The sequence below is a fragment of the Thermobia domestica genome, chromosome 6 (assembly GCF_964235325.1).
Source record: "Thermobia domestica chromosome 6, izTheDome1.hap1.1, whole genome shotgun sequence".
Taxonomy (NCBI): Eukaryota; Metazoa; Arthropoda; class Insecta; order Zygentoma; family Lepismatidae; genus Thermobia; species Thermobia domestica.
Window position 1 is genome coordinate 59,568,213 of NC_137459.1, and position 19,793 is coordinate 59,588,005.

The 19,793-nt window shown below is 38.4% G+C and overlaps 1 protein-coding gene across 7 annotated transcripts in view; it reads left to right on the forward strand.

The window, feature by feature from the left end:
- LOC145688030 (dynein axonemal intermediate chain 3-like) overlaps window positions 1–19,793 on the forward strand; it is a 102,479-nt gene that overhangs the window by 19,365 nt on the left and 63,321 nt on the right. For 6 of the 7 annotated variants that reach the window (XM_081761712.1, XM_081761710.1, XM_081761715.1 and 3 more), the window contains exons 3-4: window positions 8,402–8,682; window positions 18,278–18,514. In XM_081761712.1, coding sequence (XP_081617838.1) covers window positions 8,402–8,682; window positions 18,278–18,514 — 518 coding nt within the window. Of the gene's footprint in view, window positions 1–4,598; window positions 4,633–8,401; window positions 8,683–18,277; window positions 18,515–19,793 lie in introns of all 7 variants that reach the window. The other variant, XM_081761716.1, reaches the window with a different exon arrangement.

Genomic DNA, 19,793 nt, shown 5'->3' on the forward strand with positions numbered 1-19,793 from the left:
GCCCCCCCCCCCCTTACCCCCATTACCCATAAAAAAAAAAAAAAAAAAAAAAATCTTTATTGAAGAGACTAACGAGTTTCCTCTTGGGTAGTTAACACGAGTAACTTCGGCACATCTATGAAGGACATGGGCTGCACAAGTGAAGTGAATCATCTTTCGATAAATTACTTTCAACGCTTCTCCAACTTTCAGCGTGTTGGGAGCTGCGTCACTCAGAAACAGGAGCACATTTTCATGTTTGATACCCCCAGACCATACAATAGACATCGCATTATTGAATATCTTGGCAATTGTCTAATTGTTACATTTCTCAACGTCCTCGCACGCTGGAACGACAGGTTTATGTGGCTCACAACTCATTACACCGATGACGACGTTCACTATCATCCCCATCTCCTTACCCTTAGTTTCATTAAATGAGAACTATATTGATCTCCTCAGCGTTTCTTCGTACAGATGTGGTGCGTAGTTTTCCCTTGATGTTTTACTAGTGTGGTATACTCCGTGCTGTATGCTGCTCCAGAAACTGTTTCAAACATGGGATGTTCAACTTGTAGAGTGCTATGTCTGCGTCTATGAGGGTTCGGCATTGGTGCTTCTTAAATTCATCTCTTTTTATTTCGATGCATATCCGACAGAAAGAGCGGCTTTTCCTTTCTTGTGTTATTTCTAACTTGATACTTTGCTGTCGAAATAGTTATGTTGCTGTAGTAGCAATTGCTGGAAACTTTATATTATGTTGTCTGACAGGGATTACAGAAAATTACTTTTCCATGTGTTCGTAGGCTTTCGTGGTGACGTTTTAATAGTCCTCTTCCAATAACCCCTTCTAAATCGTACTAAAATTGCAACTATATACGAGGATCATTCAATAAGTAAAAAGACAAAAACTATATTTTTAACACTAATCATTTTTTTTTTCAGGGGTGTTAGCTGGCAACCTTGGGATATGCTCTGATCTGCTGTTTCGTAATATTATGTCAACATAACTTCAAAAATATCAATTCATCATGGCAAGTCCTCTAGAAGATTGCACCTTAGAAGAACAGCGCTCAGTCATTAGGTTTTTAGTCGCAGAAGGTGTAAAACCAAGTGAATTTTTTTCTCGAATGTTGAGACAGTACGATAACAGTTGTATGAACCGTGCGAATGTGTACAAGTGGGTTGATCGGTTTAAAAGTGGCCGAACAAGTATAGGTGATTAACCTCGATGTGGACGTCCAGTGGAAGTTTCTGGTTCTTCGTTGGAATCGAGGATTGACGGACTTATTCGTGATAACAGAAGAATTACTGTTGAAATGATAGCTGAGGAAGCTCAAGTAAGTGTTGGAACTGTTCACAGTGTCATTAGGAACATTTTAAAGTACAGAAAAACGTGTGCCAGATGGGTTCCCAGACAGCTTACTGACGCTCATAAAGAATCAAGGCTTTCCATTTGTCAAGCCTTAACGCAACGAAGTTTGATTGAAGGAGACGCTTTTTTTGAAAGAATAGTGACTTGCGACGAGGCCTGGATCCATCACTACGACCCTGAGACCAAAAGGCAGAGTATGGAGTGGAAACACACTAGCTCTTCAGTTCGCAAAAAATTCAAGGTTCAACCTTCCGCTGGTAAAGTGCTGCTGACCATCTTTTGGGACTCACAGGGCCCAATCTATTGCGATTTCCTTGAAGATCAGCGAACTATCAATAGCCTATACTATTCTGAGATGCTAGAACACAAAGTTAAACCAGCTATCAGAAGCAAACGCCGTGGACTCTTGTCAAAAGGAGTCATTCTTCAGCACGATAACGCCCGCCCTCATACAGCCCAGCTGACCCGAGATAAGTTCAAGAATTGGGTTGGGAGGTCTTACCTCATCCTGCCTACATCCCAGACCTCGCCCCATCTGATTTTTACCTGTTTGGACCACTCAAAGACGCCCTACGTGGAAAAAGATTTGCTAACAATGAGGAAGTTAAGGCAGCGGTGCAAAGGTGGCTTCGGGGTAAATCGAAAGATTTCTTCGCCAAGGGAATTAGGAAGCTGCAAGAAAGATGGGACAAATGCATAACTGTAAAGGGTGATTATATTGAAAAATAGCCTTAGTTTTGAAAGATTGAAGTAAATTTTTATTGAGCTATAGCAATTTGTCTCTTTACTTATTGAATGCCCCTCGTACATGAGTTATAAGTCTTGGAATATTCTGGTACAGAACATACCTATATTTATTACAGTAAAATTAAAGCAGGTTACATTCAAAGTATAGCATCTTGTGTTGGGCTGTCTGCAGTCAGCTTCCTACCAGTTCGTCGATTCCACGTCTTGTCTGTAGAGGTAAAGAAGTCTTGTCAGCACTGTTTCCACCTCTTGAGAGTTGGTGAAGCATCAGGATTTCAGGAAGTACGAAATGAACAGAAACAGGTAGCAATCCGACGGAATAAGATCATGACTATTTGCCGGGTGTACATCAGTTTGATATCATGAAGTTCATGCATTTTTTGTTGAATTTTTCTAGTCGACTGTGGTTTTGAGTTATCTTGTTGCAGCAGTGCACGCTTTCGGTTCACCAATGCACATTTAGTTTTGTCATATTGCAGAATACATCCACTCCGACTGTTCAGAATAAAGGTCGGTATTGATTGTACGATCGTTAGGAACGAATTCGAAGTGAATTACCCCAGTGTTCTTCCACCACACATAGGACATGACTTTATGCTCGAAACGACCATGTTTAACGACTGGTTCTGGAAGTAGATCCTTGCTCTACCACTGTTTCTTTCACATTCGGATTTAGGAAACACATGCACTTTTCGTAACATGTGACAATTCGTTTCAGGAAGCCTCACATCACGCGAATTTTGTAGCAGTTGTCGGCACACATTCACCCTCGTCTGGGCATGAACTGGGGTCAACTCATGTGGCACAATGCTGCATCTCCTGATGGTTTTTCCGAGTTCAAGAGGGTGGCACACTTCAGCGGACTCGGACGTTATCCTCAGGCAGCCGACCTTGGCTGATCTTCGACATTCTTACAACTTGCACGAAATTCCTGGAATCAACGAGTTGCATGCTGTGGTTCACTGAACCTTCCCCTTTCGCATGAGAAATGATGTGGGTTACTACCCCACCGTTATGCCCGACATCGAACTCATACAGTAACAATTCATGTATCAGACGTTGTTGAGCACTCATCGTCACTGCCATTAAAAACTGACTGAAGATACTGATCGAGTGTCCTCCATGTTAAATAGTCCGCTTGCCACATTATCTCTTGGACTAATTCGATCTTGCACTTACGATCGACCACGTTGCGTTACATGCGCCTGGTTCTTGGGTTGTGGAAAGATTGCAGAACTTATAACTAACCCTTGTACAAGCAATTCACGACTGACACTATCATTGATTTGAAGAAAGAAAGTAACTTGTGACCGTATTAAACGTGAATAATTAGACCACAATTCTAATTTTTGATCAAACTACTGTGTATCTGTGAAGCCGAGAGCTAACTGCCTTTACTGTCTCGTCACGCAACAATAACAGCCGCTAGACGATAAGTCACGTTTTTATTTTATTTATTTTTATGTGAGCCGCCGCCCATGAGAGCGTCGAAATTTAAACAAAGAAAATAATTTGCGTCGCATTACGCAGCAACCGTTAAGCATCTTTTGTATAATTCCTATGTACGGGTGCTGGAGCCAAGAATTGAAATGCTCATGGAGTCACATATTTTTTTCTTCTTTTAAACAATTTCAAAGCGATATGAACAATATGTGAAATAAGCCTGTTATAGGTAAAATTGGGTAAGCTTTTCTTAAATATGTAAAAATACGCATTAAAGGTAGAAATACGGAAAAAGTATGGACAATCAAATGCATATTAAATAACTGCAAACATTATTATTCGTCAAGATATTATAAATTTCATTGTTAACTTGTCAAAATAAAAAAACAAAATCCTACGCCTGGTTATGATATAAAGTCAGATTACATGGTCGAGCAGTCTAGAGTATTAGTTGACGATCGTAACATTTATCTGTCTCAAATTCGAATTCCGTTCAAGGTATAGATATTACATGCTCTTCTTTCACCGTTCATTATCATCACTATCCTTCATATTTCATCATCTCATTTAGTCTAAAGGGTACAATAGGGAGACGTAAAAATAAAAAATAAATAAACTATGATATAAATATATAATTATAATATTTTGGGTTGAATTTGTATTAGTACGAATATTAAGAACCCCATATGTGCCAAAGACTCATTAGAAATTTCCAGGCAGGAATTCACAATTTCACTTTAAAAATTAAGTAGTCATTTCTTTTACTCTCACATGCATAGCTATTTCATAGATACCGGTACATGATTTGTATGCAATACTCATCAGGATACGTTTGATGACCCTCTAACACAAAAGAAAATCTCTGACGACTTTTGTCGTAGGTACATGTGATGAAACGAATAATTCTTCTTTGCGTTGTCCACTTAGTTTTCATTTGAATGTGTGTGCGATTTAAGATAATAGGATTATACAACAGTTTTCAAAGGCGCTGCGGTCATCAAATGCAGCAGAAGTTTTTGTCAAAAAAAATGAAAGCTATTTCTCATTCTCACAGGCGCTGTTGTAACGACAGTGTTGCTGTTCCAGAGGTAGGCATTTCCTGGGATTGAGTAACCTTTATGTAAGATCTGCATGGTTGCCTTCACTTCTTTCTGTTGTTCCAAACAATCAAATCTGCTCGAAAACGAAATAGCATGCAAAATCTCTGTATTCGGCTTGAACTTGAAATTTAAATAATTTCCGTAAACACTGGTATCTTTCTCAATAATACATTGCCTAGTTATATAAATTCAAAACTTCTTTTAGAGTGAGTAATCCTAGAATATTTTAGAAGGCGTTAATAATCAGAAAAACAATTGTAGTTTTTTTTTTTCCTTCGAAGATTTAATGATCACTTTTTCTTCCTACACTGTCCTGCCTTTTTAGCTTATAAAAGCTCTGAATTTTCGAAGTATGGAATGTGATATTACGTTTACAAATACAAATGGTGATCAGAAAAATGGAAACACCTGAACGAAATTGCAACTTACCAGATTAATATGGTGTCGAGCCACCTTTCGCCTTCAGAACAGCCTTGATGCGACGTGGGATGGAGGCATAGAGGTCGTGAATGATAGCAAGTGGAATTTTACACCATTCCTCGTGCAGGGCATAGGCCAGTTCTGTGAGAGAGGACGGAGGTGGAAATCGTGGCAGGAGTCGTGTTTCCAAGACAGACCACAGATGTTCAATTATGTTGAGATCTGGAGATTGGGCGGGCCAGGGGATGTGTTGAACTTCATCCCGATGTTCCTCAAACCACGCTGCAACAACGCCAGTTGTGTGAATGGGTGCATTATCATCCTGGAAGATGGCGTCATTGTCCGGGACCAACATCCGGACCATAGGATGCAAGTGGTCTCCTAAAATTGCGACATAATCGTTGGCAGTGATTCGTCCGCTAAGTGTGACCACAGGACCTAATGAAAACCATGATATGGCGGCCCACAGCATCACCGAGCCGCCGCCATGTTTCACAGTTGGACGGAGACACTGCAGATCATAAGCTTCTTTGGGCGTTCTTCACACATAAACACGGCCCGTGGTTGGGAATAGGGTGAAGGATGGCTCATCCGACCATATCACACGTTTCCAGTCCTCAACGGTCCAAGTTGCATGGTCGTGGCACCATTTGCGGCGTGCGAAAGCGTTATGGTCCCTGATGAGCGGTTTGGCCCGTGCAACACGACCCCGTAAGTTTATGTCATGTAATTCGCGGCGGACTGTGATTGTCGAAACAGGGTGGGGCAGGTGCTGATTGAGTTCCTCCGTCACTTGCTCCGCAGTGGCACGACGGTTCTGCGTGACAATGCGCTTTAATACCCGGCGTGACCTGTCACTCATGATTTTCTTCCGTCCACTATTCCGCTTCCCCGATGTGGTTTTCCCGTGTGTTGTGTAGGCCGTCATCACCTTCGACACTGTCCGACGCGACACACCTAACACAGTAGTCACTGCCGTCACACTCACTCCACATAACCGCGCACCAACTATTTGCCCTCTTTGAAAATCTGAGAGGTCTCCCATTTTACACTACCTCCGTCTGCTGCAGCCACTGGACACTGCTGTTCCACTGCGCCTGACGTAATATGGAGACCAACCTAACACACCACCACCAGCGGTCCGGCACTGCGGGCATCACGACACCACTGCCAACCCATACATCTGACGTGTTGCCAACTACAGGTGTTTCCATTTTTCTGATCACCATCTGTACTTCTTTATGTTAAATTTGGTAAATGTGGTTATCTTTCACAATTTCTTACCACTTTTTCTTGAACAAAATATGTAAAAGGCACCACTTATGATGCTGATTTATTCTTTCGCAGTAAATGTAGAAACAGCATGCAATTATTTATATGTAGTTTCATTAGCGTAGCTTTGCGTAAATAGTATATATATATATATAGTGTTCACAAAGTCCTGCTATTGTTACACTGTGAAACATAGCTCGTAAACTATGTGAGATAAAGACATGGGAGTTTTTGCAACATGTTCTACGTCTCTCAAAGTTTCATTGCCAATTGCAGCATTTGTACATGTGCCCCTCTAGTTACCCTCTGGATGTCGAGACGATATTCGACCTCCACCCAGGGAGGCACGGTGGCTCAGTGGTAGAGAGCTTATCTTTCGTGCATGGGGTCCCTGGTTCGATCCGTGGCTAAGCAAGTTTGTGGTGGACAACATCGTGTCCGTGGGTTTTCGGGGATACTCCCGTTTCCTCCCACTTTCTCATTCCACCAGTTCTTCCATCACTTCTCCCTTAGCCTAACAGTCATAATCCTGGGACGTTAAACTCAAAGATTTCATTTTCGAGGTCCATTCATACACGCTGCAGCATAGCAGCGTCAACGTTTTCGAAAATCGTAGCAATCCGTGTACAGAGTGCGACAAGATCTAGAACAGGGGTTTCGTAGACATGATCCTTGATGTACCCCCAAAGGAAAAAAGTCCAAGGGGCTAATCTCAGGGAAACGCGGAGGCCAAGCAATGAGTCTGTCATGGCCAGTCCATCTCCCAGAAAAACGACGATTCAAAAGGTCCCTAACATTTAGAGACCAATGAGGAGTTGCCCCATCGTGTTGGAAGGTTATGTTTAGCTGCAGTTGCAACACCTAAGGGAGTAGGTAGTTATGAAGCATGTCGTAGTAAACTGTCCCCTGTAACCATGTTCTCACCGAAGGAAAATTGACCAATTACTCTATCATGCATAACAGCACACCAATCGTTAAGGTTTGAGCTAGCACGAACATGTTCACTGATGATGTGCAGATGTTCAAGACCCCATATCTGAACGTTTACGGTTTACAGGTCCAGACACACAGAATGCGGCTTCAACACAGAATTTCACCCTCTGTAGGTATTGATTGTCGTGTTCTATTGAGTTCAGCGTGGAAGCAGCACATACAGCACTCTGAGGAAGGTAATTTGTCTCCAAAGCTTGCTTAAGTTTCACCTAGTAGACATGAAGATGTAACATTTTATGGAGGATCGTATGAATGGTTAATTTCGGTACATAAAATTCTCGACGCACAACGGACTAATTTATGCGACCTGTGCTGAAATGCAGCTTGCACGTTGTCCACAATTGCTTGCTTCATATCTGGTCCTCTACTCTGTGGCATGTTTATTACGTTACCTGTCTCTAAAAATTTCACACCCGACCTAATTATGGATGCATTTGATGGGGGATCTCTTCCATACTGTCGGCGAAATTTTCGCTGAACTGTTATTGGTGATTTTCCAGTCTCAGCATATCACAATACACATTGGACCTTCTCCTATGCTGTCGTCATTGTCGTTCAAATCACAGTCTACAAGGAGAGGAAAGGAAACTTTGAGATATGTGTAGAACACGTTAAAAAAATAAAATAAAATTTCTCTATCAAATCGTTTACGCGGTATGGATCATTGTAATAGTGGCAGGACTTTGTGAACACGGTATATGTAGTGAGCTTTGTAAGTTAACTTGATCAAATGCGAACTACTGACCCCTATATATGCTAGTTTTAAGTCTGCTAACTGTACGTAGAAATTAAAATTAACTTTTTAAAAATATGAATTATGATTTAGAAATAATTTAAATCAAGATTTTTAGTAATTGTAACAATATTCGTGTATTGACATTCATCCACCCTAATTTGTTTTTGAAGAATCTTTCTTTTGTCAAAATAATCTAATAATTAGTTGTTGCTGAAAATCATACGATAAATTTACTGCTTTGTGTTTTTTAATGTCAAATAAGGAGAAACTAACTTTCCTGACATATAAAATCACATTCAAGTTAATTAATTAAATCTATTAATTTCCTTTCCATAGCACGCCCAAGACCAACTATGCGAAAATCTCGTCGTACTGCAACCAGGAAGCAACTGAAGAAAGTAATCCAACTGTTCAAAATAACACCTGACATGACGGACGAGGACTGTATTCTTTATATACATCTCTCACATGCCACGCAAGACTATCTTGAAGTTATACCCCAAGAGGATCTGACAGATGAATTTCCTTGGGTGGAGCTCAAGAAGTCAGCATTCTTAGATCACATTCTAGATTACGGTGAACAATCAGAGTTCTACATATATCAGAACGTGCTGAGAGTAAGTTTACTAAACATTTTTTGTAGGTTTTGTTGTTTATGAGGCAGTATGTTGATAAGCTACTTTTATTTTTACTACCTGAAATTCCTGCTCATCTCACAGAAAATAAGCTTATTAAAAATATTTGAATCCCTTTCTTCCTTTGGATGTGGATTTCAATGAAAGTTGAGTAATTAAACCCGTGAAACATTCTATTTTAAGAATACATTTCTAACCTTTCTAATTGTTCTGTTATTTTCCTGTAATGTAGTTACAAGGAACAGACAACTTTGATTTCAGTGCGCAAAAATATTGTAATGTACCGCATGGTAGTATTTGTAAACAATCACACACGCACCTGTTTGTTAACAACAACCATATGTATTTACGATAGAGTACTAAACCTCACGTTAGATTACTACAAGAAGCAGGTGACGGACCACAAGCCCCACCTACAAGTCCATAACGACATAGGAGCAGCAGCGCCACCGCCGCCCGGAGCGCCTATGTAAGGAAGAAGATTCTACGGACAGGCAGCAGTCTGCGATTGGTCTCCCTCATCTAGCTTGCCTGGAGCTCTAGGAGAAACAACCTCAAAGCCTCTAGTCTGTTGCGGGACGTTAGGCTTCCCTTCCACCCGCTTTAGCTTGCACGGAGCTCTGTTGAAGTGCTAACCTCAGTGACTCAACCGCCTGCTTCGGGGCTCTGTGACTCAACCGCCTCACTGCTTGCTTCGGAGCGTTGGGGTTTCCTACACTACTCTACTTAGCTTGCCCGGAGCTCTGTAGAAATTCTGTTCTAAGCCTGTAAGGTCTTGGGCTACATTTTTGTATCTTGCATTAGAGAAATAAAGTTATATTGTAGTATTTTTATAAATACTCTTGTCTTATATTATAGGATTTTTATAATAAACCTGTAGTGGGAGTCGACTCCGGACTCTGATTTACTCAACCTAGCTTTACCTACCCCATCAAAGGCAAGAACTTTTACAATATATAGATATTTTCCCCATCTCCCATTACAACGGAAATTTTCAAACACGCTGAGAGACGAGTCCCCGTTAAATTTCATCTTTCTAACTTGACGTACTCGTGGGATACTGTGTTTTGGCATAAAATTGGAACCCTATCTACCTATCTTAGGAGCACCCCTTGATCAAAGCAACATGATGAAAACTTAAGATACGATTGGTACCAACTATGTTCCAATATTCATTTCAATCTGTTCAACCATTTCCCCGTGATGCGATCACAAACAACAGGTAACGTCTCTTTCAATGTGGAAAAAGAAATTATAGCTAACACCTGTTCTGTTACAATGAACTCCTCAACTTCAACACCTCTCCTCATCCACTTAATCTCCGATCGCTGAACATATATTGTCAGTTTTCGAGGAGAGCGTCAAACGAGTTACCTTCTCCAGCATCGCTGATGCAACCGAGTGGTGAATTGCATGAACAGTGGTTCACTATTCCTCTAAAAATGACTCACAATTTATACATCGTAATTTCATAACGAAAACAAAGCTGTACTACGGGCTAAACGTGATCCAATACCATATTAATCAGTAAGTTGTATTATGTGAAGGCGTTTTCATTATATTGGTAACTATTTCTTTATATGTACACCTCCATATGTTTGTATACGTGTGATACGCATTCGATGGACTTATAAATTTGACTTATAAAGACATGAGAATTTTTTCTGTCTACTCATTAGTCAAGTTTTACTAAACTACGGGGCAATCTATTTCGTGTAACAAAATAGTTAGAATTTCTATTGTGATAGAAAGAACCACAAAGAGCCCTGTCAAAAACAAGGATGGTAATTTTCCTCCGAATTGTGCAAACAGATAGATTTTCCTAATTTTGTCTTCTTGTTGCTGAAAGTTCGCTGTTTGGTATGATATGACGTCGTTTTTCACGTGAGCTCTTCCGCTGTTTGGAATAGGGTTATTTTCAAGCAAATAACAACTATAGGTAAATTCACATTAATTACTATAATGATCACCAGTGGCTCCCAAACTTTTTTGACTGACGGTAAATTTTCCTGAATGCCCGCGACATCGTGACACATTTGGTTCAGTTTTTATTATTAATAATAATATAAATTAAAAACAGTGTAAGACTATAAACTTTTGTAAAGTATTGAATATGTAATACTGAGCGTATTGCTCCCACTGGAGGAGTTGACTGGTATCAAAATTAACCTTAACTAATTATTAAATTCTTCATGACTTTTAAAAGTGTAAAATATGGCGACATACCTTATGGGACTGCGCGATACACTAGTGTGTCGCGACACACCGGTTGGGAACCTTGATGATCACGATAGCTTTCCCTTCAAAATATTGCTAATTCCAGGGCTCATAGCGAGTAGTAACTTTTTTTTTTTAACTAAAAGTTACTTTTTTCAAGTTGGTCACTAAAAGTTACTTCTTTTCAAATTTGTCACTAAAAGTTACTTTTTTGGGGAGGTAAAGTGACTTTTTCGTGTGATTTATGTTTTGCATTGGCAGTTTTCTAAGAAAAATATAAAAATAAATGGAAAAAGGCAGAAACTTGTTACTCATTACTCTTCTGAAAGCTTCAGTACTTGCTGCTACATGTGAAACAGTCAGCTTTATTCTCACTTCAGCTTTTATTTTTTCTAAAGCACAGTCGATGGTTGGTGGATGCTTAAGCTCTCAAGGTGGGGTTGAGAACCCTTCTGTGTCTATTCTTTCTTTTATCATAATAGTCTTTTAGTTTTCTCTCGTAATAGTTAACGCTCAACATTGTGTGTATGTGTGTTTGTGTGGTTCATCATGTTCATCTTGTGTTATGCTTCTTGTATGTTCTTCTTAGGAGTAGGTGATGAATTTGAATATTTCATGACTTTGAGAACTCTCAATGCTAAGTTAAATATAATGTCTGGGATGAAGAAATTCGGAAATAGGCCAGAACTGGTTCCACTTACTCAGAAAGTTCTTACATCTGCGAAGTTCGCTTATCGTAACTACAAAGCATACTTAGAAAACCTAAGAAAGGAGGAAGCTCAAAAAGAAGAAGAAAGGATGAAACAAAACAACAAAGAGAGGTGATGGAGAAATTGACAAAGGAAAAAAAGGGGCATGATGAGATTTTGGTAACTTTTTCGTGTGCTTTTGGTCACTTTTCAATTGTTTACAAGAGACCAGTCTACTATGAGCCCTGTAATTCTGAATTTGGTTAGTGGATGGTAGTTTTGGAGCTTAACGTCATTTTAAACATCTTGGTTATATGAGACGTGAACTACAGCTTAACGTAGGATCCAAACCACAAAATCTCCCGCAGTGAACTGAACCCATGCCTTTCGTGCCAAAGACTTCTATGCTAACTATATAACCACAATGGAACTTATATTCTGTTTGTGTTAGAGCTTAATATGTCTTTTGTACTTGTAAAACTAAAGAGCACCTCCATTTTAATTGCAGGTGGTAATTTTAATGAATGCTTCAGTTTCATTATCTTTCTTTCGATTACCCCAAATTGTAAACTTGATTGTGTTTTAGGAATACTTTCTACTCCGCTATTCCAGTAGACTATGGTACAACTCATATTTACTAATGGACATATTTACTAATTGCATATTATATAAATAAATGGTAAACTCATTTTTGTATCCCGGGATAACTTTTGGTTTATTGTACAATATAATAACGGTTCGCTCTGAAATTTAGTGAGCACTATTTCCAGGGTTGGACCCACCTGAAAAACCCCACTTTAAAACCCACCTGGGTTTTTGACCTATTATTTGTTAATATATTATTGGTACAACTAAGGTGATCACATTGTAAGTGATTTTCATCAGATTTTAGACTTTCCTTGGGCGAATTAGAGGCTTTCACGTTAAGGTAGACAAAACATTCAACATATGATCTTCATAAAGTTTTGAATGCACTGAATGAATTAAAAAAAAAATACCTTAGCTTGAGATAGTTATAGAACAAATTAATGTATGGATTATGCTGAAAGCCTTATTGAAGTACAATAAGCAATTTTGTACTTTAGAAAATATTTTCCGTGAATAGTGTGCTCGTCGACACCAAGGGACGTTATCACTCATACATTTGACGGGTTTAAGGTCATAGGTGCCGGTACTAACAGTACATATGTAAATACATTAGTAAAACTATTAGCATTATTTATAACTTTTGATGTAAAACACAAGTTTCTTCAACTAAAATTTGGTTTTCCAACAATAACAGTTTAGTTCAGTCATTTGTTGCTACTCTTCAAATAATTATTCTGTAGAATCAACACCAGCAATAGCGTAAAAATTCTTGTCAAATTTAAGAAGCTTAATGCTCGGGGTTCCGAAGACTATGTAACGCTTACTATTTCAAGTGCTGAGTTCAAATTTCCGTACTAGTGGAAGTTTTGATGTACACGCTGTGGAAGAAGTGCTCGGGAAATTAAACGCAGAAGGATCGGAAATGAATACTTCAACAATAAAACTATTTATTTTACGCTTAAGCCTACCATACGTCCCGTTTTTGGGCCCGAGTGTCCCGCGTCCCCGTAAATTTAGTCGGGACAGGGAAATTTCCCGTTTTTTTTTTAACTCCGTTCCATTTCTGCTATCAATATCAGCTTATTCGAAAAGTGAAAAAAAAAAAAATCTGACATTGGCTGGAAATCCTGTAATTAGTGAATGAACAGTACGCTGTTGCATGTAACAGTTTCGAGGAAGTTATTACACCACCCTGTTCGACTTGATAGGGAGCGAAATTTAAAATGCTACTTTTTCCATTGCACTTTATGGGAACTCGGATACTCTCTGGTACATTAAAAAAAAAAAAAAAAAAAAAAGGCTTTGAATGTTTCTACATTTACAAACACAGGGAAGATGACTGACCTTTTCTCCAACAACACATTGGATAAGTTAACAAGAATTATAATCTTTTTCAGACGCTAGGTCATAGAATTGTGCTTTGGTCCAGGTCTTAGAAAAATGGAAATCTGACAATTACACACGGCACAAGGAGAAAAATCAGCTTTTATCAGATTAAACTGACGAACGTGATTTTGCCAAATACAGCCATGTAAATAAATATTGCTAAACGCGCGAAGAATATTGAAGGTAGATTGTACTACTGATTTAAATAACTTGCATATTGTTTTCCTGTAAAGCATTTTTATAGCACATCTTAAGTTTTTAGGTATCTTCAGTCCGTACAATTAATTGCGGGGTACGAAGAGAGAAAAGCAGCTACTGCTTAGTGAACTTTCACCTATTATATTTCGGAACAGGACGTTTGGGCGCGGACGTTTCGGCGCTGGACGTTTGGGCGCAAAGCCGTTTGGGCGCGAGGTACATAGTAAAAATCACAATTTACGACATATAAAGTAAGCTAGGCACTGAAAACTAAGCGCGAATCAAGATATATATATATATTTCCTACAGTTCTATCTTTATCTCATCTCATTTATCTGTATATTTTCTATCTCTATCTTATTTATTCATCTAAATTAAATAGTTTAATGCGTTTGTGGCATTTGTTGCCTAACCTCGTCATGGATTGATTTTTCGCTTGTTCACGATTCTTGTAATTCTGATCTAGTTTTTGTATTATATAAGAAAGCTAGGAAATAAAGGAATCAGACGAACTGTTACTTTTCTTAATGTTAATTAAAACATATTATTTAATTTTTGTACTTTTTAAAGAAGTTAATACTTACATACTTATAAATATTAAAATTCGTTTTCTTTCGTAATACGTTTGTCAAATTTTATTCTTCCTTAAGTCCAATAAAGAACTATCAATAAAAGATTTCCGCGCACTCGAGTTAAGAGAAGCGGCCCGGCGTAGCGTAGTCGCTAACGCTCTCGCCTTCGGTGCGAGCAGTCCCGGGTTCGATTCCCGGTGGGGGTACTTGGTCGAAAAAGTGTAATACGCTCTTTGAGGCCAGCCACGAATGAGGTTTTCCTGGGTTTTCCTCATTCATACCAGGCAAATGCCGGGGAGATACCTAATTTATAGGTCCAAGCCGCTTCCTTCCTTCCCCAATTCTTTCTTCCTTCCCTTTCCCCGGATAGTGTCCTCCCTCAAACGTGACGGGCTAAATGGCCTTAGATGCCGAGAGCCCAGAAACCTAAAAATCCTAAATCCTAATCGAGTTGAGGGAAAGATGTTAATACAGGGTGTCTAAGATATTGAGTTTAGGAACTGCAGTATGCCGTATTTCTGGTATCTCTTTTTTTTTTTTTTTTTTTTTTTTTTAATTATCATTCCAATATAAAAATCAAAACTTAACACATTTTTTTCGTCCCATTTTAAACATTTAATCTACATTAAATGAAGTGGCGAAAGGAAAAAAAGAACGATTTCAAAGTGAAAAATAATAGTTAAGTGTACATATATTGGTCATTTAGCCACTAGAAATGTGTTTGACTTTCACACTTATTGCATAACTACAGTAGAAGGCCTGCTTTAAGTTTTTTTTTTTTTTTTAATGGAATAGGCTCACTATGTGTGTAATGCAATCAATCATATCTAGTCTGGTCTACTTACCTTTGGCGTGAAAACTTATCAGATAAAAACACACTTAACTTTAGTTGAAACTTAAATTCACAAAATTTAATTGTTAATTCAGTTTTTAGAATTTTGAAATTCCAGTATTTCTAGTATGTAAAACAAAATCCAGTATAATTCAAGGACTTCCACTACAATAGACACCTTGTGATATCTTGATTCGAACTTAGTGTTTAGCGCCTAACATAATGACTTTTTAATTTAACTCACGCCAAACGTCTGGCACCCAAATGACTTCGCGCCCAAACGTCCAGTTCCCAAATGGCGGGGCCCAAACGTCACGTACCGTTATATTCTTAAAAAAAAAAAAAATAAAATAAAAAAAAATAAAAATAATAATAATAATAATAATAATAATAATAATAATAAAATCTTTTAGTTTTAGTCTCATGGTTATGCCTGCTATGCTCAAGGTGACGGTGTGATGAGAAATGAATGAAATGACGGAATGAAGACAGTGGGAGGAAATATAAGAATCACGAGAAAACCCACACACAAGGTGTTTGTCGACCACAAAGCTCACTTGGCGCGAGCTGGGATCGAACTAGGGACCCCATGCACCAGAGGGACCCCCTCTACAACTGAGCCACCGCAGCCTATTATACTTTTGTTCATAACCAGACTACAGTTCATTGCATTGTGTTGGAAAGTTGATGGGAAGGGGGATCTGAGGTGTCCCGTATTCTCATGAAGAAAATATGGGATGTTTATTTACGCTGGAAGATGTTAATTTCATACAAGACATTTTGAAACATTTATTTATTTCATATAACATGAATTGTATCTTTGTTTTAAATTAATAAACTCCTTTTGGTATTCACATTTGCCGAACGTCAGTCAGGCGTCTAGATGACTTGATCTACATTTGTTCGTTTGTCTGCCGAGCTCCTTCATGGCTAAGCGGTTAGTGTACGCGTCTTCGGCGTGGGAGATCCGGGTTTGCTTCCCGGAGGGAGATCTTGTGGTTCGGATTCCATGTCAATCAGTAGGTCCCGTCTCATATAGCCTCGCTGCTGAAAGGGACGTTAAACACAAAATCAACTCAACTCGTTTGTCTGCCTCTACCATACACACTACAGGGTACAACTTTCGGTCTTTTAAGTTCAAATTTTTAGAGTATAAGCACAAGACACTTTAAATTTCCTGTATAGATTTTGGCGTCATACCAACGTAAAATGTCAAAATGGCGGCCATTTTTTCAAAACAGCGAGTATCCGCGCTACGAAGCGCAATTTTCAGTCTTTTAAGTTGAAATTTCGACGGTGGAAGCATGAGATATGCTAAATTTGCTGTATAGATTTTCTCAGAAATCGAATGTAAAATTTCAAAATGGCGGCCATTTTTTCGAAATAGCAGTGAGTAGAAAATTGTTGCAAGTTGTGACAATGACAATCTTCAAATATAAATCACATTTTAACACTTTTACCCCAAAGACATTGAAATATTTCGAAAAAACCCGATTAAACCCGAAAAACCCCAATTAAACCCGAAAAAACCCATATGGGTCCAGGTGGGTTGGGCTTTTTCAAAAAAGCCCGGGTTTTTTCAAACCCTGACTATTTCTTACTCTTGCACTTGTAAATGTAAAAGCAAGAAATGGTGCTGACGAGGTTCCGGAGCGAACTGTTGTGCCGTACAATAAGTAATAATAATAATAAAGGAATCACGGAATATGGCAAGGTGAATTTACCATTTTTATTTATACAGCTGTTAATTTTGTCATGAGATTTATCTTTCAGTTTTCTTTTATTATTATTATTATTATTATTATTATTATTATTATTATTATTATTAGTAGTAGTAGTAGTAGTAGTAGTAGAAGAAGAAAAATGTCCGTTCTTCGCATGCGGAGAATAAGTTCATAGGAAATATTTAAGTTGCTTCCTCTGTAGAGTATTTATTTTAATGAAAGTGTAATGATGAAGATACAGAAGATACTCTACTTTCGCCATAAGTATTAGAACACCCTACACCCACAGAATACGCCTTTAAACAAATTGACATTAAAAAAAAAAAAAGTTTGAAATGGGTACTATCTTCCAAAAGTCATTTCAGACGGTTCAGACGCTTTCCTGACCCTGATAACCACGAATTCGACACAAATCTCAGCCATTTTTGACATTTTGTTTTTCATCTCCTCCTTCCCACTCTCTTGCAGATGGGAATGGACTTTTAGTTAAACTGCATTTGGAGCGTCACTATTCATTTCAGCGATCCCAAAAACTATGGATTCGACAGTAATATCGGCCATTTTCAATTACTTTTCCATATCACAATTTAACTCTCCCCGGGGGAAGGGGGTGGTAATGGGGACTGAACTTTAATTTAAATGGCATCTAGAGTGTCGCTCTTTATCTAAGCGACTTGGAAAACTATTGATTCGACACTAATATTGATCGTTTATTATCATTTTTATGCCTGCCTCTCCCATTTTCCCCTAGAAGTGCTCAGGGGATCTTTCCTCCATGGGAAGAGGGTGAACTTGGACTTAAACTGCAACAGGACTGCCACCAATTAAATTAGTGACGCTGAAAACTAATGATTCGATATTAATATCGGTAGTTTTCGATATTTGTACATGTTAGCATTTCACTCCCCTCCCCTGGATGCTAATGAGGGCTAAAATTGGACTTAAACGGCATTGGGAAGGTCTATTTATTTAAGTGACTCCGAAAATTATGGATTTGACACTAATATCGGTCGTTTCTTATCATTTTATTTGTTCCCTCTTCCCTTCCCGCAGGTGTACTAGGGGGTCTTACCTTCACTAAGTGGTTGAGTATTTACTTAAAGGACACCAAAGCTATCATCCACCATCTCATGAGCTCCGAAAACTATGAATTCAACACTGTCATTTTTATTTGTTTCCCCTTCCCACTTCCCCTCTAGGTGTGCTAGGAGGATCTCGTCTCGACAGTACTCTTTTCCAAATTGTAAGTAATATGTGTACCAAGTTTGGTTAAAATTGCTGCTGGAATTTCAGACTTACGTGGAACACACATACACACACACATTTACTTATTCAATCATATATATATAATAATAATTATTATTATTTCAGGAGTATCCTGGCCAGAGGATTCGCATTGGCTTCGATCAGAAAGACGAAACCTGTCAAGGCTTTTACCTTTGCATTACCGAAGGCGCTCGAAGAGTTGCAATTGAACGTTTTAACAAGTTTAGACGAAATTTACGCATCAAGTTGTGCAGACGTCTATGTCCCAGAGCAAAGAAATGGGAAACTCTTGGAAGTGAAATAGATATGGAAAGGCCCCTCCCCGTGCCGTTGCGAAAGAAGGTAAGAATATAGTTGTCGATTCAGTTTAGGTACCTATCAGCACTATCATAACTGTGCATATAGATGAATTTTCCTTTTCTTTCTTTTTAATGCTAAGTGAACAATTGTGGCCATTATGTTACTCGTATGGGAACTTAGGAGAGAAATTAGCATGCTTGCTTTTAGGGAGCGTGTTTAAGAGTTTTGATTTGGATCTCCATTCACCTCAGGACAGAATCGTGAGATGCTCATCTGAACAAGTGAAATAAATGTTATGTACTACCATGAGCAAAATAAATGACGCGTCTCTTTATTTTGAAGTTTTTTGAAAATATCTCCGTTTTCTTTATATGTTCGAAATCTCGGAAGGTTTCCCCAGCAGGACAGGTTAATAACAAACCCGTTTTTAATATTTGTGTTAGATATTAGCTTAAAATAAAGAAATTAGAAGCAAAAAACATTAAATCGACAGAAATCTCGAGAATTACCAACTCTGCTAAAGTGGGAAATTTTCAAGAACGCGAGGGAATTCTGCAGTTCAACACGAAGCAGCGACATCTATGTCAGTGAGAGAAGCGTGGATTAGATCTACAAACGAAAATTTTAACGAAATATTTCTAGTATGTCTTATTATATGCATTATCAGCGAACTCCAAATATATGAATCTATGCTAAGTATTAACGTATAGATAGTGCAAATAGTGGAAATTACCTATGGAAAAAGACGAATTGTTAGCCCAATCGTAATGAAAAATCGTCTTTACTGTAGAACAGGTTCAGCTTACGTAAGAAAGCAAATAGCTCAGTTAGATAAAGCAACGAGTTTGTATACCGAAGGTAGACGGTTCGAATCCCGTGAAGGACTGTTGTAGTTTTTATCACTAAGGTTATTTTATTTATTTTTTATTTGGGAAAGAATCAAATTGTAACATATGTGTAAAACTCATGACGATACCACCCCCCCCCCAAAAAAAAAAGAGAGAGAAAATATCGTCGCATTTGCATTAGTGTCTCTAATTTTTGTTTGCAAACAGATTCGTAATTATTTCCCCTGTGCTCACTGATGCATAACGAATGTTTTCCAGTAAATGTTAATTCTAATTTGGAGAATTTTATAGTTTCACAATTTCTCACTACATAGTCTTCTATCTACGTGTTTGGATATTTTGATAACAGATTTCCCTATTAAATGTTTAATTTTCTCTATAAATATTTGTCTTAAATTGAAATTGTTTTGAATTTACTACATAAGCAAAGTTGCCCGAAGGAGGAGAGCTCAAGTAATAGATATTCTACGTAA